At 43.8% G+C, this 23,826-nt stretch overlaps 1 protein-coding gene across 1 annotated transcript in view; it reads right to left on the bottom strand.

The window, feature by feature from the left end:
* Positions 1–3,704: 3,704 nt before the first annotated feature.
* atg5 (ATG5 autophagy related 5 homolog (S. cerevisiae)) overlaps positions 3,705–23,826 on the bottom strand; it is a 25,383-nt gene continuing 5,261 nt past the window's right edge. The window contains exons 6-8 of the mRNA XM_034611559.1: positions 23,661–23,755; positions 14,548–14,665; positions 3,705–4,792 (exon numbers count right to left, since the gene is read on the bottom strand). Coding sequence (XP_034467450.1) covers positions 4,656–4,792; positions 14,548–14,665; positions 23,661–23,755 — 350 coding nt within the window. The 3' untranslated portion in view covers positions 3,705–4,655. The remainder of the gene's footprint in view (positions 4,793–14,547; positions 14,666–23,660; positions 23,756–23,826) is intronic.

The following is a 23,826-nucleotide window of genomic DNA, read 5'->3' as shown; positions in this document are numbered from 1 at the left end:
CTGGTCGTTACGATAGAAGTCTTATTAACGTCAGTTTCAAGTCTTCTTCAAAACAACATCATGCTCATGTTTAAATTATCCATTTAGACTCAAATAGACCAATAAGCATCGTGTACATTGGGGGCGTGGATACCACAGTGTGATTGACAGCCAGAACCATCCAACGGGTGCAGGCGGGTCTGCAGTGTCCCGGAGCTCTGAGTCAGGCTCCACCCCCTTTATCCAAATATGGGTACTTCTGGTTGCAAAAAACCAAGATGGCGCTGGAGAACACGATAGTGTGGGTTTACCACATCAAACAAAATCAATGTGTGTGTGTGTGTGTACGGGATGGTTTCAATTTTCATACGTGGGTGTGTGTTTTTAAAAAATGTCACGACGATGAGGCTTCAGAACAGCAGCTGACAAACCGATGGGTGACGTCACGGTGGGTTGATGCCAGACACACTGCAGTGAAGCAGCTCGCTTTTCCCCCTGTATCATCAATGATGGTGTTTGGAGTGGAAATAAACAGCAGTGGTTGTAAGTGTTGGTACTTTCCTGAAAGACACTGTGTCCGTCATGTTTCCCTCACGCCTTCTTCTTCTTCGTCTCTTTTCAACTGGTAGGATGTGACACGACCGGGGACGTCGTCATCGACCTCCTTCGCTGACGATGGATTCAAATGCAGCTCCTCATTCGACGCACGTTTGTGGATCTAGAGCCTGAAATGGATTTCACACTGTGATGATGTGTGTTTGTGTTTTGACCAGAATCTGTAACCAAGCAGGATCGTGGATGAAACACACACACACACACACACACTCAGAATTAAACAATCTTTTCCACATGCAGAACAATTTACGTAACCCCCCCCCCCCTCAGTGTGGTGTACAGTATGGGGGTCGGACGTCGGATCGGGAAATCCCATAAAAGCGTGTGTGTCAGCGAGATGACAGAGTGAGACAGAGTCTACATCACTGCGTCTAGAGCTACAGTGTGTGTATACAAACACACACACACACACACACACACATTCTACACCCCACGCAAAGGGCCTGGTCTTGACTCAACACCATAAACACAGCGTCCCATCATGCTCGGCGGCGGCGGCGGCGGCAGCAGGGTGAGAAAGCCCAATGTGATGACATGATGCGTGACATCACTCACACACACACACACTTTTTGAATTAGCAGACTGGCAGAACGACAACAGACGTGTGTGTGTGTGTGTGAGAGAGAAAAGATGTGCGGAATTCCAATGGAAGTCTTCACACACACACACACACCTGCGGGGGGCTATGAATGATGTCTGTAATTATTTAAACACACACAAATCACACACTTCACACTGAAGGGTTTAATTCCGCGAAACCAAGCTTTCCCACTTTGAGTCAAACACACACACAGACACACACACACAGACACACACAGACACACACACACTCCCAGTGACAGAGCGGCCCGGGGCCTGTCTGACAGGACAGTTTAGTGGTCTCATTAGCAGCCGGTGGAATTCCAACAGATAATTAACCAGGAGAGATGAAGAGAGAGAGGGAGGGCGAGTGCCAGCAGTAAAACACATGAGAGAGAGAGAGAGAGAGAGAGAGAGAGATGGATAAAGTGAAATCACCAAAGAGGAGAGAAGCTGAGTGTGTGTGTGTGTGTGTGTGTGTGTGTGTGTGTGTGTGTGTGTGTGTGAATCAGTGCACGACTGACACACTTTCACTGACACTTAACAGGAGAAATTCATCATTGATTTTGTCCTTTTCACATTTTGTTGATAATCAAGCTGTGTCCAGACACTTTGTGTAGTTTGTGTTTCTCCTGTGACGCAGCAGCAGCAGGTTGTCGGGTCAGACTCGTTCACAACAACAGGAACATGTGGGGAACATCCAGGCGTCGGCCCTCAGCACCAAAAGCTCTGGAATCTCCTCGTCTTTCCAAGTGGACGTCTTCGTCTTCTACGTGTACGGCTCCTCTTCTTCCTCCTGAGATATTTGTGTTCTTCCAGTTTCACGTCACGTGTTAGAAACCTCATCAACACGTCCACTCGCTCACTGGGAAACTCTGACATGTTACGAAGGGGCTGCAGCAAAATGTTCTGGAAAATGTCCGGAGCAACCGACTCTGACATTTTTGCGTTTTCACCCTCCGGATAATTTCAGGAAAATGTTTGACATGCATCTACTGTATCTGTGTAGGAATCTAAAACGTTGGAATCATCCTTTGAACCAAGTAAAGTTTCCCTTGATGCCAGTGAGCAGTGATTTGTGATGATTCGGATGAGTCAGCGTTTTTATCATAAGATGTAACTGGTGTGAATTGGTGCAAAGTCAAAATGAGTAAAATCAGTGCTGTGTGTTATGTTTAAACAAATGTTGTGCGCTTCTTAACTTCACAATCTATGACTAGATCCTGTGACAGTTCAACATTTCAGCTCACTTTCATTAAGAAAACAGTGTCGGACGAAAGCTTTGAATGACATTTTATTTCAGTACGAACAGATGTGTAAACAAAAAGCACAAGATGCAAACTTTGCTTAAAAAAACGTGATTAGTTCTCTCATCTCATCTGGAAAAACCAAGTTAATCCTCTGCTTTTTCCTCCAGTTTGGTCTCAGTCCACAAACCTCGTCTTGCACATGTAAGATGTCAAACGGCCGCGGCCCCCGACCGCCTGCAGACGTAAAGCTAAACGCTCCTGATGTCTCATTATATCAGAGCCCAGTTCTTCAAATGAAACAAAACCAGATGCTCGTTTACGTTTGGCAGCAGAGAAAGAGGCTGGAGCTGAACCTGACAAACACAGACAGTAAAACTGTTTGTATTGATGAAGAGAAATCAACACCTGCTATTGAAAACACGTGTGAAGCTTTTTGTTTTTCTTCCCGAGAACAACCATCTACACTTTGTCTCATAAATCGCTGGAAGATGCTCGAATGTGCAGAGACGCTAAAACAACACCAGTTAAAAACGGACAAGTGTTTCGGGACTCGTTCACACCTCGTTGGGTTCAGAGCTTCAGACTCTTCAGTTCAGTCTGAACCTGAACATCAGGTGTGAACGGTTCCTCCGACCAGAAGAGGAGTTCTGGGTCTGGATCAACCTGAACCTGGTTCTGTTGGTTTGCAGTGAAAACACTTTGTTGGAGAGCTTGGACTTTTGGACCAATCACAGGAAGTAGAGACAGAATTAAACAATGGAAGAAGAAAAAGAAGAAGAGGAGTACTGTAGTACTGTGGAGTACTGTAGTATTGTGGAGTACTAGTATTGTGGAGTACTGTAGTAGTATTGTGCCTGATGGTGCTGAAGCTGGGAGTAATACCATCAGGATGTTACCGTGGCAACCACATCAGACGCCGTCTACAAACCAATCAGAGTCAAGTACAGGTAGACTCCGCCCACGTAGGTGATGACGACAGGACGTACGTATGGCAGACAAAATTCTTTAGTCCCTAAATTACAACGTGAAACCAAAACTAACCAGATCAAATGAAGCTGGTTCTGACTCATTTTCACTTTGTGTGTCAGTTTCTTGAAGTTGCAGAATTCAGTCCATGTTCCCACATTAAAGGTCAGTTCCACTTTATCACCTCCGCACAGCAGCTTCTCTTCACCACAAAAACTACCGAAGCCATACACACTTGGTGGACGGGGGGGGAACTCTTTCACTTTTGGAGCAGATTCCATTAAGGGGGTATTTGAACATTTCTGTGTACGTGGTTTGTGTATTTATCTGATCTCAATACATGCAAATGAAATATGGTGATAAAGTGGCCGAGACGTTGAAATATGAAACAAACATTTCTCTCACAAGTGATGATGAAAGATGGACGAAAAAGAAGCGAAGCAGTAAAATGTTAATTCAGAGACAGAAGCAGACGACAGTTTGTTAACTTCCTTTTTCAAATACAAAATTAGATGTTGGGCTGATGATCAGTTCAGTTCAGATCCAATTCTTCTCTTTTTATCATTAATCCAATAAACAAAATAAACATTAATCCATGAAACCGAAACCAAGAGTGAATCCTCAGCTGTTTGAGTTTGAGGAGCAGAAACATTTTCCTCAGGCTCTGATGTAAACTCAAGAGTGTGAACGTGCCTGAAGTGACGATGAGATGCTGATGATAAAAGAATTCATAAGGCAGCTTCAGCAGGAGGTGGAAGCTCCACCTCCCCAAACAAACTCTTCTCCCCGTCGACGGCACAGTCTTCGTCAGGATGGAGCGAAGAGGAGGAGGGATCTCTTCACCTCCTCTCCTCTCGTGGGATGTGTGGTCATAAAGAAAGAGAGAAGGAGGAGGTGAAGATGCGAGACAGCAGAGTAGAAAAATTAGACGTCAATCTCTTCACTCCGGGGAATCTCCTCCTCTTTTCGGAGCGGAGGAGGAAGAGAGGATCTCTCCATCCTCCCGTCCTAAAATCAGGTGGAGTAGTAGTGGTCGTAGGAGTAGAAATATAAATAAACAAGATGTAAAGGAGGTTTGTTCAACACCTCCTTCACATCCTTTTCTTTTCATTCTGATCTCCGTCTCGTTGCAGAGTCTTGTTAGTTCAGAGTTTCCAACATTTCGCGCGAGGACCGTTTCCTGGGAGATGCGGCCGGCTGGTGCGTCGGCTGGTTGGTCGATCAGTGTTTTCATGGCGGACGGCGACGACGGGGCGGACGCCGTGTCAGTCGGTGGGAACGGGGACAACGCAGATGTGCAGGAAGTTGTCAGGGTGGCTGAGGTGTTCGCTGAGCCACTGCAGAGGCGTCTCCAGCAGCGGCTCGATGCCGTGGATCACCACCTGGTTCTGCTTTGGCTCACCTGGACGGAGAGAGACAGGAAAAATACGTCAATAACAATTAGTAAAACATCTTTTATTTAACTTTTTAAAGCGTTTAACTAATAGAAGAAGTAGAAATAAAAAGAGAGCAGGAGGGAAGAAAGGATCAGAGGGAAAGAGTAGACACGGAGAGGAGGACAAAAAGAGAGAGTAAAGAAAGGGGAGAAAACGACAAGAAGAGTGAAAACTATGGAAAAAATAGAATATGAATATAAGAAGAAAAAGGAAAAAGGAGGGAAAAATAAGAGCAGTAAATGTATGAAGGGTCGAGATAAGAGGAAATGAGCAAAGGAGGAGAGGGAAGGAAAGAGGAGAAAAGGATGAAAGGACAGAAAACAAGCGACAGAATAGGTAATCAGAATAAAAAAGGGGAAGGAAGCAATGAAAAGGAGGAGAGAAATAAAACTGGTGAACAAATGAAGGGGGAGGGGAGGAGCGAGGAGAGGAGAAGAGAAGATAAAGAAAATGATAGATAGAGGGAGAGAAGAGAGAGAGAGATGGTAAGATGAGGTGAGGCCGACCACATCAGAGATCAGTGATACCGCGGGGGTGGTGGCTGAGAGAGAGTGAGGAGAGAAAGTGTGTGTGTGTGTGTGGTGTGTGTGTGTGTGTGTGTGTGTGTGTGTGTGTGTGTGTGTGTGTGTGTGTTGTGTGTGTGTGTGTGTGCGCGTGTGTGCGTGTGTGTGTGCGTGTGTGTGTGCGTGCGCGTGTGTTGTTCAGCTATGAACCAGAGCAAAGTGACAGTTGATTATTTTAGCGCTCGTCGTTGAGTGCATTTGAATTTCAAACTTTCACTCTGACAGCTCGTGCTTTCAGACGGGCGGCGCCGCCCTCTAGCCCGATGACCTCCTGGAGGTCGAACCCGCCCGTTACTGAAAAGGCCGCGACCGCAAATCAGCCGTTACAAGAAGCGGCAGCTTTCTCGACCGTCTCAGCCGTCGTGTGATTTTACGATTTGATTTCACGCTCGAGCTTTATTATTATTTTTTTTTTTTTACATGAAGCGTTTTACAAAGAAGGAAGTGATGTCGTGAAGCCTGAATCATAGTAACCCCGTAAACCGTCAAGAAAGATGGACGACTTAACAAATCCAAAGTGTCTCAATCACCCCCTGGTGGCTGGATGCAGTACAGGACCCTGTCTCCTCGATGTTAGCAGACAGGACACGGACCAAACTAAGAAAATCTGCACATTAAATTAAAGTTTCTGTCACTTTAGGTGTTTTTTTACCAAACTGATGTTTGTTCAAGTTGGATTTAAATTAGTAATTTGATGATATGAAAATGAGATCAAACATTCTCTCTAAGTGATTTCCTATCTTATTAAAATGCTAAAACATTAAAAAGTAAAAGTGAACAGAAGTGCTGTCTTGTTTCTGCATGAGGAGTTAGATCTGATACCAGAAGATCACAAAACAATAAAACCACAAAATATTTAAGTAGACAAACACTTCAGATAATAAAATAAACTTCCCAGGATTTGTTGAACATATTTTCTAATTATTTTCCCATACTTATTTAAAAAGTTGTTATTGTTATAATCGAGCTCCCTCCACAGCTCAGTATCTCGTGCTCAAGTTGATGACACAGGTTATTAACATTTAATCACTTTAGCTTTAAATCTTATAATTTCCTTCTTGTAAATTAAATTCTACAATTTAAAAAAAAATATTCATCTAAATGGGAAATGTTAACTCCTCTGGATTAAATCAGTGAATTAATTTTGATCTTTTTACCATAAGAATTAGAAGCTTGAGGTCGGGTATTTGAACTTGATTCTAAAACATGTTTAAACAAACTTTACATTTTGTTATGTTTCACTAGAAACTCGTCAGACCTCAGAAAAAGCTGCTGTTTAAAGACAAGGAAGAATTTTAATCTCACCTCCGCAGTGATTCATGTTTCAAGACAAATATTTGTGCAGTTTTTGCAGAAATGACGCATGATTTGATCGGCCAAAGAAAAACAGAAACCACGTTTAAGAAGAGCATTAACATGAAAACAGTTAATTCAGATGTTTCCACTCTGGTTGGTTTGAGAGACAGAGATTTAAAGTTATGCTTTCAGTTTAATTTGAAAGTAGAAATATATGTTAAGGTTCATGCAAGTGGTTCTTCAGCTTCAAGCTGAGAATGACAACTTTCTCTCACACATTCAGGATGTCTGCATGTGCGTGAGAACGACAGACAATTATGGGCCTTTTCCTGTCAATCACTCTGGACCTCAGCTCCCACACACACAGACACAGACAGTCACAGTCACACACACACACAGACACAGACACACAAAGACAGTCACACACACGCACTCAGGTTGTTCTCATTCACCCGCCGTGCTCGTGACATTTTAGCTCCACGTAATATCAGGAGGACGGTTGAGGCAGAGCGCTAACTGTCGCTCTGAGAAGCGGCTCCGCCCTACACCTGCTCACAAACTGCAGCGTGGACGACAGTGATGTCACAAGAAACTGTGTTAAAACTCTGCTCAAGGGAGAAATTACAGATGTGCACACTCAGGACAGAGGTGGGTGTCAGAGGTGCAAACCTTTGCTGATCGCTGCTGTGATAAAAAAAAATATATATATATAAATATATAATTAGAATTTCACTCAGTTGAGCACATATGTTAAAGAGTACTAAAGAGTCCAACAGTCCCCTTAAATTAAATCAAAGTGCACTATAATAAACACACATTTCTTTTTTCAAAATGCACAAGTTATTACTGATGCTCACTGAAAAAGCTGCAGGATATTTAGTAAATCTATCTATAACGGTCTATATAATGGATATGTAACAATATATTCATATGATCTCACATTGTTACTGCAGTAAAAATAGTTTTGCTCGGTAAGGCCTCTCCTCCATTTACCTACATTCATATAGATCACCCTGCGTTTCCTGTTCTGTGCACAGATGAAGTGTACTTTTTATTGCACTCTAGACTTTCTCTCCTTGCGTACTGATCCTGTATTGAATTACACAGCGAGTGTTCTCCCTGTCATTTTAGTTTTTCGGTTGTATTTATGTACGGTTTGTTTTTTTAACGTCAGGCTGGGACGGAGAATTGCAAACAGAAGACTGGACTGATTTCTGCTGCTAAATAAAAAAAAAACATTCACTGTAAATGTTTGCTTTTTTTAAAGGAGCTCTGGGGAATTTTTAGGTCACTGGAGAAATGGAACAAACCAGGCCGGTTAAGTGAGGAGAAAACCAACTCATTCACAAACAGGAAATATTTAGGATTGCTGGTGGATTAGATGAAAAAAAAAAAAAAAAAAAGAAAAAGAACAAAGTGGTGTCTGAGTTTAGTCTGAGGAGCAAAGGTGGAGAAGTTGTTTGCATCGTTGGCCGTGTGCACTCAAACCACTGAGCCACAGGGTTTGAAAAAAAAAAAATGAAAAAAAAAAAAAAAGAGAAAGCAGCTAAAATTCAACCTGTAGTGACACAAGATCCTGTCGACTAGAAGAGCGGCTGAAGAAGCATCAACCGCAAGAAGAGAGGGAGCTTTACTGCTTGTGTGGTTCTCAAGAAAGGAATCAAGTGCTGCGATAAATGAGGTAGAAGCACAAAGAGTAAGAAAGAAGTGGAAGAGTCATTCGTGTCAGTTGAGATGAATCAGTTTAAACACTGATGCCAGAAAAACTGCAGCTGTTTGAGTTTAGAATTTCAAAATTAAATTTTGTTCTCAGTGTTTGAATTTGTTTTGTATCTATTATTTTTGGTCTTTAAAGACGAGAAATTCAAGTCTTTTAAAATCATACAAACAGCACAGATGTTGTTCCACTCAACCATTTTCATTTCATTTTTTTCTTTCTCCACCAGATGAGCTTGTTTTCTCTGAACTGTGCTTTACAGCAGGAGAAACATCGTAATAATAATAATAATAATATAAATAAATAAATAAATATAATATAAAATCCTCATAATTAGCAGTTGTGTCTTTATTGCGTATCTACAACTACAATTTATTTTATGACATACTTTGTCAGACAGTCAAACACTGAGGTCAACCTGGTCCCAACCTTGAGAAAATCCTCAGCTGCAAAGAAAGTAAAAGGTGTGAATCCCACCTAAAAGACACCAAGAGTGAGAACACACTTTCTCTGGCTCTTACACGCACACGCACACGCACTCGCACACGCACTCGCACACGCACTCACACGCACACGCACTCGCACACGCACACGCACACGCACTCGCACACGCACTCGCACACGCACTCACACGCACACTCACACGCACACTCACACTCACACGCACACTCACACGCACGCACTCCATTTCTTGGTGGTGTTTCATACCCATCTCTAACTAAGCCCCGGTTCTTGCCTGGCAACAGGCGTACAGAGGTGGGTGGAGTTGGCGTGTTTTCACAATCTCACTATGACAAATGGGGGAAATTCACAGTGGGCCACGCCCCCTCACACACACACACACACACACACACACACACACACACACACACACACACACACACTCTCCCACAAACACGCACTCAAATACATATTACTGTCGATCATCATGAGCCACCTGCAGCTACAGCGCTCAGACACACATGGTCAGTCTCGGTTTATCGGATTTCGGTCATCGTTTGAATTCCGGCAATAAACACGTTGTTAACAGCTGCAACATCGGAACAGCAGAGACGTGTTAAGACTCGAAGCTGAGGCGGTAGAAAACGGCAGGAAGAGAAAACCGAGCTGCTCTGATCATTTCCAGTCATGTTAAATAATTAACTTTGACGGCGTCAATTCACTCATGTACTCACGTTCGTGTGACAGGTAGCTGAGAGCAAAGAGGTTCATTCAACCATGTGTGTGAGCTGAGAGCTGAAGGTGCGGATCCGTGTAATTCTGACATTTCTGTCGGGACTTAAGAAGGAACAAAATAAACAGAAATGTGTTCAGAGCACAGACACGAGTCTCCAATTGCTCCCAAGGTGGAAAAATTACGGTAAAATATCCTGGATCCGGGCGAATAGAAGAGAAACAACAACACCTCCCCGTTTGTTACCTTAACACTGGGTTCCTGTGACCTTTGACCTGCCAATGAACAAAGGCCGAAAGTTCCTCAAATCAAAAAATTGTGCATGTTACAGTGTTTTAAGATGTTAACTACAATTATCCTGAATGACGCAGCTCATCAGACCAGATGGAGAATTTAAAGTATAAACAACCATTGGATAAATTTCCTCCAAACACGAGTAAATGATTAATAAATGGTTTTCTTCAGAAAGCAACTGTGACGGCATAAAAACCGAACTAATATACCCACTGACCCACACACACTCAGATACACACACGCTGATACACACACTCTGATACACACGCCCTGTGGTTGAGTGGTGCACGACTTCTGGGCAAGACGACATGTTTTGTCAGCCGAGCGAAGCCAACCACGATTTAGGAAGACCGCAATGGAGCGCGCTCCTCACAGCCAAACACACAGTCTGACTGCATGACTGGCAGCCGGTCACACTGACTGCTCGTAACCAACTGTTGACGGACTGGTGGACGAAAAGAACGCCTGGTTTTCTCCTGAATAAGCTTCTTTTCAATGAATCAGTGAGTTTAGTCTAAAACCAAAATTGTGAAAAATTACAAATGCAATTTCCCACAGCCCAAGATAAGTCAAATTAATAATTTTGTCCAAGCAACCGTCCCCAACACAATCTATAGTTACAGAAAACAGCAAGAGGCCTTATTAAAATAAAACTTCTATTGATCGTCCAATCAGTGCACGAGCCAACTTTTCACCTGGTGTGAAATAAATAAAAAAATCACATTCTCTTTCTGTCATATCCAAAACGTCATAGTGAGCTCTTGTGAGAACACAGCAGGAAAATGTCAGTAAAACTGTGACGTTTCTAACATGAAGATGAAGAAGAGGAGGCGTACATGTAGAAGACGCTGATGAAGACGTCAACTCGGAAAGACAAGGAGAGGATGAGCTGTAAACAACAACACTGATCTTTCCACAGCAGAGTCTACGCGTCATGTCCGGCCTCCTGCTGTTCCCCACATCTTCCTGTTTGAACGAGTCGGACCCGACAACCTGCTGCTGTTTCAGATGTGAAAGAAAACTTCTGCAGATTAGTAAGAAAATTATTCTAGCAACACATCCGCCACACTGTTGTTTCTACTGATTGAAAAGTGCATGTAAACTTTCGTATACTGTTGATAGCTGGGACTTTTTCATAAGCTGACCAGGGGATCTAAGGAGCGAGCACTGTGTGATGTTCACAGTGTTTTTACATTAGTAACACCCACGTGCTACATGGCTTGTAAGATGTTTCTAATCGAACCAAAACTACATGATGATTAATGTCAGTGATCGTAACCCGTGTTTATTTTTAAGATAAGATCTAACACGTCCTCCTGAATTCCACCAAAACATCTGCAGCCATTTTACAGTAAAGCTGCACGGACACAATAAGGAAAGAAAAAAAAAAAGATCTCAGCTGATCACATTTGAATCAACAATAGTGCGAGTCATTCAGCTTGAATTCCCCTGTCTGGTGCACATCTCACACGCCCGCGCACATGAACCATTACCCACTATCTGCTGTATCAAAACCGCCACTGAAACCTGCACATCCCCCTTGAGCCTCTGAAGTGAGCCGACCCGTTTGATGAGCACAAGATGCATTGGCTCCTCACGCAGCCTGCGAGGGGGAGCCTGCCAATAGTGAGTGGGCTGTACCACAGATGTGACTGAGACGGGGTAGAGGGGGCGTGAAGGATGCTGCGGGGAGGGAGGGGTCCGGGTGGGGTTGTGGGGGCGAGAGGGGCGGGGGGTTTCCTCAGATTGTTCACAGACAATAATCGATGTGGGTGTTTTCGTAATAAGGTTCACCTCCGATAAATATGTGGAAAAAAAAAAAGCTTGCTTGATGAGAACTGCCTGTCATGTACGCTGTGTCATGTGTGGGCTGCATCCGCCATATTCCTGCCAAGACCTTGCTCAATAACACACCTGGCTAAAAAAACACAAACAGCAGGCGTCACTGCTGACCGCTGCTTACAGGCACATGTTCCGAGTTCTGAGGGGGAACAGCGGCCCGACGGAAACACAGACTCTTCGGCCGCGGCATGAGCATGATTTGGGAATCCCCGTCTTTGTTCCTTCCTAACTCGAGCCACCCCCAGTTGTCTGCTGCGACTGGTTTCTGGGTCCCACAGGGGTCAACACCGATCCTCCCCGCAGACATAACAGAGCAGGAGACTGTTTGAAAAACCTTATTATTTGATGTTTGAAAGATCAGAGACGCGGAGCACCCCAGATTTTCTTTTTGTTATACGTTAGGGGTCCCGACAGAAAAGAAAAGTCCTCTGAACTTGTGAACAATACTACCAGCAAACCCCCTTCCACCGCCACCACTGCCCCGCCCCGTCCCTGAACACACGTCCCGGTCTCTCTAATCCAAACACGCCGCCATAATCCCCGGCTATCACCCGACTCATCTACCAGCCGAGGAAGAGGTGGAAACCAAACAAACGACAAGAGACAAAAGGGCCACTTTCACCTTGATCAGCCAGGCAGGCTGGCAGACTCCTCTGGGAGGGAGGAGAGCGGAGAAAAGCAGAGACTTAGCGTCAAAGACATGAAAGACGTCTACGGCAGACAGGGAAAATGTTGAAGACTACACCTGAGAGGGAGATATAGACGATCAAAGGGAAAAAATATTGTCTTAGATCGGGGGGGGGAGACCGTCGAGGCAGAAAGAAAAAGGAAAAGAGGAAGCAGATATCTCCACGTCAGTCACGCACATTTTTAAACAAATGTTCCAACTGGCCAAAAACTACAGAACAAATTAAATGAATGCAAAACATGTGGCAGTCGAATCCTTCAATAACATCATTGCACTTGGCAGCTGATATTGTTCGGAGATGTCAGGTGATGGCTGGATTACACGCTGCCTGAAGCCAAAAGCAAAAGGAAGGGTTTCAAATGTACAAACTGTGCAACCATGACAAGTAGTTCTGCAAGAGAGTGATTCTGAGTTTTCCCAGTGGAGGAAAAGCTCTTTTAACGGAAAATCTCACATAATCACTCAACACTCATCATCACAAGAGCAAATTAGTAGCAGGTCTAGCACATGTGTAGTGGGGTCAGCGTTATCTCCGGGCCTGTTGCTATAAACATTTAGCTTTTTTCAAGTTTGCGCAGCTGCTTCTTTTCAGTCGCGGTTTCACAAAATCTAATTTCTTCTATGCCATAAAATGTACATTTAAAAATAGGCTTTTAGAACATTGTGTCCACTCCGACTCTTTGTCTGGACGTAGAACTCAGCCAATGCTCATGAAGAGGTTTGTGATGTTTGATGAAACTGAGTGTGAGAGTGTCAGCATCACCATGGTGACAACATGAGAGGGAATGTTGGACAGACAGGTCGGCAGGTAGACGGGGGGGGGGGGGGGGGATGGTTCTGTCTTGTCTGTGCAGGTGAGTCTCCTGTGGGTCGTCTGTCCTAACACACTATTGTCTCCTTATCTACTTCCTCTCTCCTCCTCTGCAGACGCTGTTTAGACTGCCGCTCGCTCCCTCTCTCTCTCTTTTTTCTCTCGCTCTCCTCTGCCACAGCAGCAACAACACTTTGACGGCTTCTACGTTAAATCTACTGTTTGATATAAACACACACGTGAAAAAGAACATAAAGATTTGATATATGTATGTGACGAAATGAGCACATATTTAGCTGATTTTCAGACTCGTGTGTTGTTTTCTGCTGCACAAGAATGTGGGATATTTTGCATAATATATAAATCATCATGTTTTTACGAGGAACTTTTGTATGTTAATTTATCCAGCTAATCCAGTTTAGTTTAATCGTCCACAAGATCATTAGCCTTTGTTTAATTTGCATTGATTAGTTAGTTTTGGAACGTCCGATTTATTACAGGAGACTTTTGTTTGCATTCACGAGTATTTGCTTTTAATCGGTTTATGTTCCGTATATTGTTTTATTTAAATAAACAGGTGAACAGCTTTCTGTGCAGCAGCAGGACTTTATTTGCCGAGACTGAATTACTGAAGGTCACTTTTACAGTTTCAGAAAGAAAACCTGCAAACAGCCCAATTCAAACACGCAGGTCGACAGCTTCTGGCATCACGATTCTTTTTAGAGTTTCTATCTTGTTTGTAAAAACTCAACTAACTAAGAAATAAAGTAAAAAAAGATCTCAGCTCATGTTAAAACACTTTTTTATATTTGGAAAGTTATCAAGTTCACTGTATGTTATGAATGACACATGACAGTAGTTCTGGTTATGACAAGAAGTTTTCCTTCCACCTAAAAGAGAAATCTCTTTCTCTATCTCTTTCTCTATCTCTATCTCTTCTCTCTGTTCGCCCTCATCTCGCCCCCAGTGGGTGTTTTATCAGAGAGAGTGGATCTCTGACATGTGTCGTGTGGCTGTGTAAATAAAATAAACCTGAGACGCGAGGCGCTTCTCTCTTCTCTCGCTTCTGGAGGGCGACGGGGCCCGGATTTGATCAAGCAGGCAGAAATCAAACATGGCTGATACTGTACGTCACACTGTTAGCTCCTGGTAATGTTTAACATAAATGAGGAGTGAGTGTGTCGGTAATATTATCTTTTTATTCTTAATATTGACTGGGATTTCTAATGTTGTTCACTATCCCAAAAATGTGTGTGTGTGTGTGTGTGTGTGTGTGTGTGTGTGTGTGTGTGTGTGTGTGTGTGTGTGTGTGCGTGTGCGTGTGTGTGTGTCTTACCTTCATTTGGTATAGCAGCTGGGTACATTTCTTTGAGCATGTTGCCAAGTGTGTGCACGTTGCCTTCAGGTGAAACGGGGCGAAACAGTCTCTGGATGAACGGCCTATCGCTCATCGTCTGTAACGAATCAGAGCAGGAAATTATCAAGAACAGCAGAAATGAGACATATTCAAACGTTCTGCATCCAGTAAAGGAAGGTCTGTGTGTAGGGACATGCTACAGTGTGAGGAGTCTGGACCAGATTTCATATGTTAGGTGTAAAACAGCTTATTTAAACAACAACTGTGAACAGTGGCTCGTGTTAACAACCTGCCCATCAGCTTTGCTTTAAGATGAAGGATTAAAAGGAAATGCAAAGAGAACATGGGAAACATATAAACAGACTTGAGCTCGTTTCAAACTTGCAATTGGAACCCGAACTTATCGAGACATCCCAGAGGAGCTGGACGCCAGAACTCCAGGTTACATTATCTCACAGCCATAATTACCAGTGATCAGAATGTACTGTACTTGATAAGACAGAGCAACTCACCAATCTTTGTTTAAATAAAACCAAGAGGAGATTTCAAACATTTTAAATGCTTTATGCTCTTTAAGCAAAAAAACCCCCAAATTTCCATCTGGTAAACATAAGGAACCGTTAAAGATTTCAATATTTTACTCATCAGACAAGGAATTGTGGAAAAAATGAGACCAAAAATCCTGCGTCTGGGACTGTTTCAAATAAGGTAACATGACGGGAAATTTGAAGGTGACGAACTATCACTGGGACGTGATAGTAGGAGGACTCACCACTAGGGTGCATTTAAATCATGTCAATGAGCAGCCCGTTGTTGGGAATGAGCCTGACCACTCAGAAGGGATGTTTAGCAATCTGCAACATTTCTACAGATGTTACAAGTGACGCTGACATGTTTCACTGATAGAATCAGTCTGGAAGTCATTAACTTCTGCTTTAGTGAGTAATCGACAGAAATACAGAAATAGCTTCCACCCAGCCTTGAAATCCTCTGTTTCTCCCCGAGCTTCTCAAATGGAGAGAATAGTGAACTGACTCTTAATATTAGGTGACATTTTCTATTGTTCCCTGAAGTAGAAATCCCCTTTTGCCCTTTTATTGCTCTGCAGAGAGGTTGGAGGTCACTGAGATGGTGATGTTTAAGAGTTTTACACAGTAGCAAAGTGGATGTTGTTGCAATGACGAGGTCCTGACGATGTGACCTCCTCATCAGCTACTTATCACTGTGATCTAACATCGTATCCGGCTGTCGCCTACTATGCGAACCACTCCGGGTGAGAGCGACCGCTAAATGAAGAACAGCTATGGAAAAGCTAAACAAATGTGACGTACGCAGCAAACATCCTCATGACTGATTCTGTAGCGATCGAATCTAAAGCCACAACATTCCATGAGTGAGATGTGCGGGAAACGAGGTGCTAAATCCCCAGCCGACACCAGACGAAAGTCTCGTACTGGACTTTGATTCAAGGGTCTCGGGACGGAGGGTCTGGTGTCACGTACAGACGAGCGCCAGCCTGAGCAGTGGGACTCGAATGGAGACGATGACAACTGGCTGCAGATGAAACTACATTTTGAGCAGCAGTTTTCAGTCCTTCATCTCATCATCACACTCATTTGTATTGATCTTAGTCGGATTAATAACATTTTTAGAATTGAATTTAAATCCTATTTTAAACAAGCCTGGTTTATATACTTGTAAATGTAGCTTGGAGTCAATTTCGATCCAACTACAACTGAATTTAGAAACAAACTCCAGCAATTGAGTCCAGATATATCCAGAGATTGTGTTTCACATATGAGAAACACAGCAGGAGATTGTCCGGGTCAGACTCGTTCACGTTTTGGGAAGATTCAGGCGAGGGGCGGAGCCTGGGTAGAGCACCAGGACATGACGTATAAATTCTACTGGTAAATCACGTTTTCTTTTTAGAAACGTCATCAACCGGGAAGTTCCAGGACGTTTTCCTGCGGTTTTCTCACATGGACTCACACAGACATTTCTCAAGCATTTTACAGGGAGGCTGGTGGGAATAGTTTCCAGAACATTGACTTACTCAAACATGTACGTTCCGACAAACAACCCTTCTGGAAAACGTAGGGAAATGTCCAGACTTCAGTGCAGGGTTTGAAATTATAATTAGTGACTCGGCCGTGTTGTGGGTTCTGAGCGCTTCAAAAAGACCTACAACTCAACACTGTGCCTGAACGCCTCTTGTTCAGATAGCGATTGTGCAAAGCTCAATTCCTCCTCACTACACCTGTTACACATGTACAACATGTCATATCCACCAAACTGCTTCGATGTGTTCGACACACTTTACGCTGTGCTCCTGTAAATCCAGTCACTGAATCTGACTCTGGTATGTCAGCAGGTGTGTTATTTTGTAAATGTCAAATGTCTCACTATCACTTTGCCGAATTAAAAATTCAGTGGTTCTAGTTACCATGCGACCCGTGTCCTCAGGGCAGCGGAGAGGGCGTCGAGCGCTGGACACGGCCAGGAGCTGCTGTCAGGCGCTGACTTATGTTTGCCCATCAGTTAATCAAGCACCTTTCTGTTCAATAGTACACAAGCTAATTTTACTAATTAGTTCTGGGACTGAAAATGTGTTAGTCAATACGTTTGACTGGAGTAAAAACTCTGATGCTTTATTTGTATTGGGTCAGAATTAGAGCTGACTAATGTGGTTGAAATCAATATTATCTGGTACTGACTTGTTCAAAATAAATAATCAAACAAAAAGCAGATTTCTCACGATTTCTCTATCTGATAAACTGAATCAATTTGAGTTATTTAAACTATTTCAATATTCTAAGCCTATATCACAAGATGGCAAAAGATCACACACAAACTAAAAGAATCAAATTGGTTTCTAACACAAACTGAAATCAAAATATTCACACATGCACAACAAAACGTTTTCTTTCGCAGAAGTTTGTCAATTTAATCATATCAATCGATTTAAACACATCTTTTACAATTCCATTCCATGAATAGCCCAAAAAAGGCAGTAATGATGAGCTCAGTTGGATTCAAATTATTAAAAATATAAATTTCTGGCCCACACAGCAGCAGAGGGAGAAGCTGTCGCATCGGAGGAAACTTTGCGCAGGCAGACACCCAACCTGAGGTGTCAAACGGAGAGTCCGACACACAATAGGGCCTAATCATGAGGCTGTGAAAAGGAAACCGGCAAGGACAGGGATCGAGTAACCGAGTGGTAACTACACACCACAGGGCCAGGCGCGAATAAACGAGGGGAAGGTGCCGGTGGAGGCGCGAAAGCCGGTGCTCGGGTTACGCAGAAAGACTGAGTCACTGACAGGAAGCACAACGTTTCGTGCGGGATCATCACCGAGAGCCAGAGCAGAGAGAGTGTGCTGCTAAGTGACAGCTACTTCTTTGCATTTTTTAATACCCGGCCATGAATAATTGAGCCGCTCACCACACAAAGAAGGGGCTATTGATCCCTGGGGAGAGAAGCGTGATACTGTTTGGATGGAGACACTTTTCTTTCAGCCGGTGCGACACCTTAGCTGGCACAGCCAGCACATGGCGACACAAAGAGAGCGGCATTAGGATTCAGGTGAAGAGAGGCGGCTCGCTCTCGCCGACTGAAAAGCCCAGCGGAACTCAAGACGTTGCCTAATTGACGGTGGGGATTCAATCCGTCTAATTGATGGTAAAACAATGGACGGGGGGGGAGGGGGGGTGCAGCACTGTCAATCAACAGGAGTTTCCGAGAATGGAGAGGGGTCAGAGAAAGCATTTCCACTGAACGCCGAGATCAACCATTCCGAAATTAAAATTCCAACCTCATTTTCTCAGGACACGAAACGCACACCTGTGGAGGAGAGACTCCATCAAGGTGCATTGGATTAAATTATAAATCATTTATCCCTCAAGCATCACGCAAGCTTGACCTGTTGTTCAGTACTTCACCAATCAGACATCTCCATATCCTTCTGCACCTCCACGTCACTTCACACAATGCCTGTCAAATTACCACCAACTCATGAAGTTACCTGTTATGATAAGAGCAAGGGTTTGAGATTCTACCTCTTCTACCACTTTGTGGTTTCAAGTGTCAGCGCACTGTGCAACACCATTTTGAAGCCTTGAGTTGGGTATTTTCTCCAGCGCCATCTTGGTTTTTTGAAGCCAGAAGTGACCATATTTGGTGGAGCGGGGGGGGTGGAGCCTGCCTGGGAACGCCCACCTACACCTGCCCCCTGCACCCATTGGACGTTACTGGCGGTTGCGTCCACACACCCGGCACTTTATGGTCTATTTGACTCTAAATGATCATCATTTACTAAATGAACATCAGCTGTGTTGAAGAAGACTTGAAACTAGAGATTGAGACATAATCTCCTGAGGAAAATGTTCTGATTTCTTTTAAAACCAGTGGACTCATTCGATTTTGTTGTGGATCCGGATCAGAGGACAGATCCAGCTACTTTTTCCACTTTCCTTAACGAACTGAGACAGATTCGTGGATCTGGATGAAAACAGGCACATTTAGGGGACTGATATCGAGGAGTGTGTGTAATCTGGTGCAGATTATTGGGCCTCAGTGGAGGTTTGTCCTCTGAGGTTCTATTTTTTTAATGTCATTTTTAATTGCTGTGAATTATCTACAGTATATATGCATACGCCTCATAGGTAGATATATCAAAGCTGATAAAATAGGTCCAGTGAGTGATACCACTAATTTCTATATTTAAAATGAGCTTACTCTTTAACCCAATAACCAAATAAACCACAGACATGCAAACAAACCTCTGAGTCTTTCAGCTGCTCTGCAGAAGTGACAGACCATAACATCTTTGTAACTGAGTCAAGTTTGTATTTGAAAGCTTTAATTTACTGTAAATGTGGAAAACTAGTTTTTTTCTTCCCCGGCATAACAGGCATATCACCTGTAGCCCCTGGCATGATTACGCACGACTGTTTCCAGCATTCCCATGTTTTGTAATTGTCTGTGTAGTCACCACCTCCCCCTCGTCTCAGTCAGCCATTACAAGATATCTGGGAGGCAATAAACCTGCATTCTTTGAAGCATGGCCGCTGCTCCGGCACCACAACACGGAGGTGGGTGGAGGTGAACTGACTGCTCTTGCATCGGGGGCTAGTGAGGTAAGCACTGAGTCACAGAGCGGGAACAGAGAGGTCTACCTGTCGAGCAACAATGTAAGAGGTCTTTAGAGGCAGGATAGTAATTTTCACTTTCCGCGCAGCGAGACGCTCGGCTCCCTCTGGCTCTTTAATTCCCAGAGTGGTGTCACCGCTGGAGCAGGAAGATGCACTGGCAGCCAAACAAAGCCCCCGCCGCTGGCCGGAGCCAAGGGCGCGGCAGGCCCATGCACAGACGCACACAATAATAACACACGGGCAAAGGGCTCAAGTGGAAGCAATTGAACTGACAAAGACAAACACACGAAACGAGTGACAGAGGCTTCATGCGAACACACATGGTGTTGGTACACTGAACAAAACTCTTTTGTTCTTTAAGCAGTGTATCCACACACAAAGTTTATATGTTGGAAACATGTGCATTCATTACCTTATCTAAATAATACATATTCATATAAGAGGCCCAACAGTCTCCTCGTGAACCCACATTTAAATTAGATCTGCACCAAATTTCTCATAAATATCAGCCCTCTGAACAATTCCTGGATCTGCCCCCTCAGCCAGATCCGCACAAAAAGTTTTAAGAAATCATTCCTAACCCAGACCACATCTCCACCAAGTTCCATGGGATTTTGTGTGGTAGTTTTTGTGTTATCCTGCTAACTAACAGACTAACGCAGACTAACACACAACCCAGCAAACAACGTTTATAATGTCACAGATTTTTAAAAAAAACTAATAAAGACAAATGAAACTTTACAGGGACATAAACGAGAATTAATATCTCAGATTTATGACAAGGACAGAAAGGTGGACTAACTATTTTTGTCTTTCAGGATATAGGGCAGCCACGCACGCACGCACGCACGCACGCACACGTGTCGTCCATGCCCATGAGGTGTCTTCGTCTCCATACGGAGCGCAGGCCAGACGGAAATGAGCCCTCTGTTATTTGGACTGAGTGTTGTCATTAATTCTGTCTGCATCAAACACAGCACATGTTATTTACACTAAAGACCACAATCTGGCTTTGAAGGACTATGAGTGTGAGTGTGTGTGTGTGTGTGTAGGACGGACAGGGGGGGGGGGGGGGGGGGTTCCTCTGTATTAGACAGTCTCCTGCTAAGTCATCCACGGTGACTTCTGAGTGCCAAACGGCTTTGTTCTTTCCAACATTTCTGCACCGTTTCTTCACAATCTCCTTTTCTTCTTCTCTTTGTGGGTTTTGTCGCATCGTGTTGGGTCTTGTCACAACAACTCACTGGATCTTCCTCTTAGCCGTCGTGATAAGCTCCGCAGCGTCACCACGCAACTCGACTTTCACAGAACTCGAGCTCCGCTGTTTGGTTTTGTTTGTAAACTGATGTGTTGCTCTTTGATTAAAGGATTAAAGTTCTTACAACCTGCTTTTCTATTTCTTTTGTTATTGGCCGTCATATCGGTAATATTACGATTGTACCCATTAAGTTAAATGTTAACTAAACAAGAAACCCGAGCGGTGAAACAATCAGACAGGTGGTAAACAAATCCATGATGGGCAAAAACTCAAAAAACGCCACTCCAGGTATTTTTAAGATGATTCCGAGCAGATTGAGCCTCTGCTCCTCTCCAGACTCTCCGAGCCTCCTCTGCTTGTAAACATTTAGCAGTTTGTACGATAAAAACCGCACCATCTCCGAAACAACCCAGACTTTTCAGAATCCAAGCTTATTTTCTCCAGCGGGCTTTGAAATCACACAGCCAGCCTTTAAAGGGCTTTGATGCTCGGACTGTCACAAAACCAACTCGGCTCATAAACGGCCGTGGAAACTTGCAATCTGGCCACGAAAAAAGGCCTCGAAACGAGTCGGAGCTGGGTCTCTTCTCCCCGCCAGCACTTACATGGTTTTATAGCTGCAACAAGTGCACGTCTGAGAGGGCGGGCCCTGTTGGTCGGCCTGCATGTTTCGGTCGGCCACTTTAAAGACTTATGTTTTATAGCTGAACACAAGAATGTTTTTGTAGAAGTGTAAAATGGTTTATTTACACGCCGAGGATGTGAAAGTAAAAACACAAAAGCATTCATGAGGTTGTGAATTTCAGGCAAAAAAACAGTCCAGGCTGACAGTGACAGACAGCGGCTCCTCCACCCTCGTTGTTGTGCGAAATGTAAATGCAGCCATATGTGGAGAGCGGCGGCTCATATTAAAAAACGCTGCATATTCAATGATTAATCATCGCAGGGGGGGAATTACCAGCCGTCACAAGAGATGTGATTATGGAACAATATGCTTTCGGATGTTGCGTTCTGTTCTCAACATCTACAAATCTTGTTCTGCTTCAAAACATGACTCAGATCATTCGAGGCCGAATCTATTTTCTGTCCCGTTTGCTGTTCCGTTGACTTACGTGATTTTTCCTAACACGTCCTGACAGGCTCTAAAGTTTAATGCCTTTACAGAACTCGGTGACAGCGAGGGGCCTTTCTGTTTGTTGTGATTTGAGATCAAGGCTTAGCACGCACATTCAACTCAAAGCAGACTGTCAACATGTTTTTGTTGCAAAGATCCAGATGTTTTCCAAATCTTCATTTCCCTAACTACTCTGGATTCTCTCAGTGTCCAGCGAGATTAGAAGGAGTTAAATTGCATTTAATTACACTGTTTCTAAACATTCCCTCAAAGTGCCATGTATGATATTAAATTAACTTCTTCAGTCGTGTTGTGTGATTCCTAAACTGTTCAGTACCCTGGAGGTTGTCCAATTAAATCTCCACACTCCCATCTTTTCCTGAGCTGAACCCCAGCACTTGACTGTGTTCCCCCGCCGTCTGGCTCGCAGCGCGCTAATGTTTTCCAGCCGCTTATTCATCCTCTCTTATTCTTTTTCTTTTTTTAATTCGTCCAAAAGGGAATTTTCACCTGAGTCAGGGCAAAGCTGCAGAGGTTTTACGGAAACACCCGACGTGAGGCCCGCTTGTCTGCCCAACGCCTCGATCTTACACTCAACCCTCAGCTTGCCCACCGGCTCATCCTGCTTCTGTGGAATTGAACCAAAACGAGGAGGGTCATGGATATCAAATGTACAAATGAATAACCTCCAAAAAGCACCTAGGGATACGCAACACTATACTTTTATGAGTCTGATTATCCTATCACACGTCACATGGAGGGTTAAGAGAGCATCTGTGAAACAGTGAACTCACAAACAGATACACAGAAGTTATGTTTCTTTTAACACTTGAACATTGAGTGAAATTTAAAATGACTGGATACGCAGGTTTGAGCAGATATCAAGATCCAGTTAATCTGTGCCTGTCACTGTGTGCACATGAATGTGCCTTTGCTCAGAAAAGAGACTGACTTACTATCAGACACTTACTCATGCGGTTTGAAGACCGGTATTATGTCAGGCATGAATGCCTTGTAGCTTTGTTGTTTGGTTTCCAAACTGAGATTAAACAAGAGAGCGTTGTTGGTTATTTCAGTGATGAGTGTCCGGAGAGCCTTCAGTTGCTCAATATGAAAGGTTGACAGGTAACAAGATGTTGTAAAGACCTTTCTGCAAATGTGCGAGTGCCAGAGGGGAGGTCAAATTCACCCTGTCTGGGTCTTAAACTGAACTAAGGGGATTAAATGTTTGTTTTTTGTGACTCTTTTGGTGTCTTTCAGGAAGCACGAGACTCTAAATAAAGTGTAGAAAGAACTAGTTCATCAGAACCTGTCTGGTTGGAGGTGATTTCCCTGTTGAAGCAACATCAGACAGACATGGAGGGTTTTATGTTGCCATCTGGCTCCATCTACTGGGCTGACAGAGCAGAGACTCAAAATATACTTCAACTATAAAGCTGCTTTATAAGGCCCCGACATTCTTCTGAAATATTCCGGTTGGGCTCTAAGTTAGTTGCTGAAGTGGCTCATGAGGCCGACCTGGAGGGGAGAAGAAGCCTGTTAAAGTTCTGGCGGTGTAGTTACCAGGTATATCCTGAAGGGGATGTATCTGAAGCCTCCGTCCTCAGTGGGATATTCCATCAGCTTCCTGTTCATGGCCCAGAACTGGTCAAACTTATCTGTGATAACACAAACACGTACGTCAATAATTGTCAAATATGTCTTGGGACTTCATTTTCCATTCAGTGCA

This window comes from Hippoglossus hippoglossus, chromosome 16, assembly GCF_009819705.1.
Source record: "Hippoglossus hippoglossus isolate fHipHip1 chromosome 16, fHipHip1.pri, whole genome shotgun sequence".
Lineage (NCBI taxonomy): Eukaryota > Metazoa > Chordata > Actinopteri > Pleuronectiformes > Pleuronectidae > Hippoglossus > Hippoglossus hippoglossus.
The sequence above is the reverse complement of the archived record's forward strand: the minus strand, read 5'-3'. Positions and strand labels throughout refer to the sequence as shown.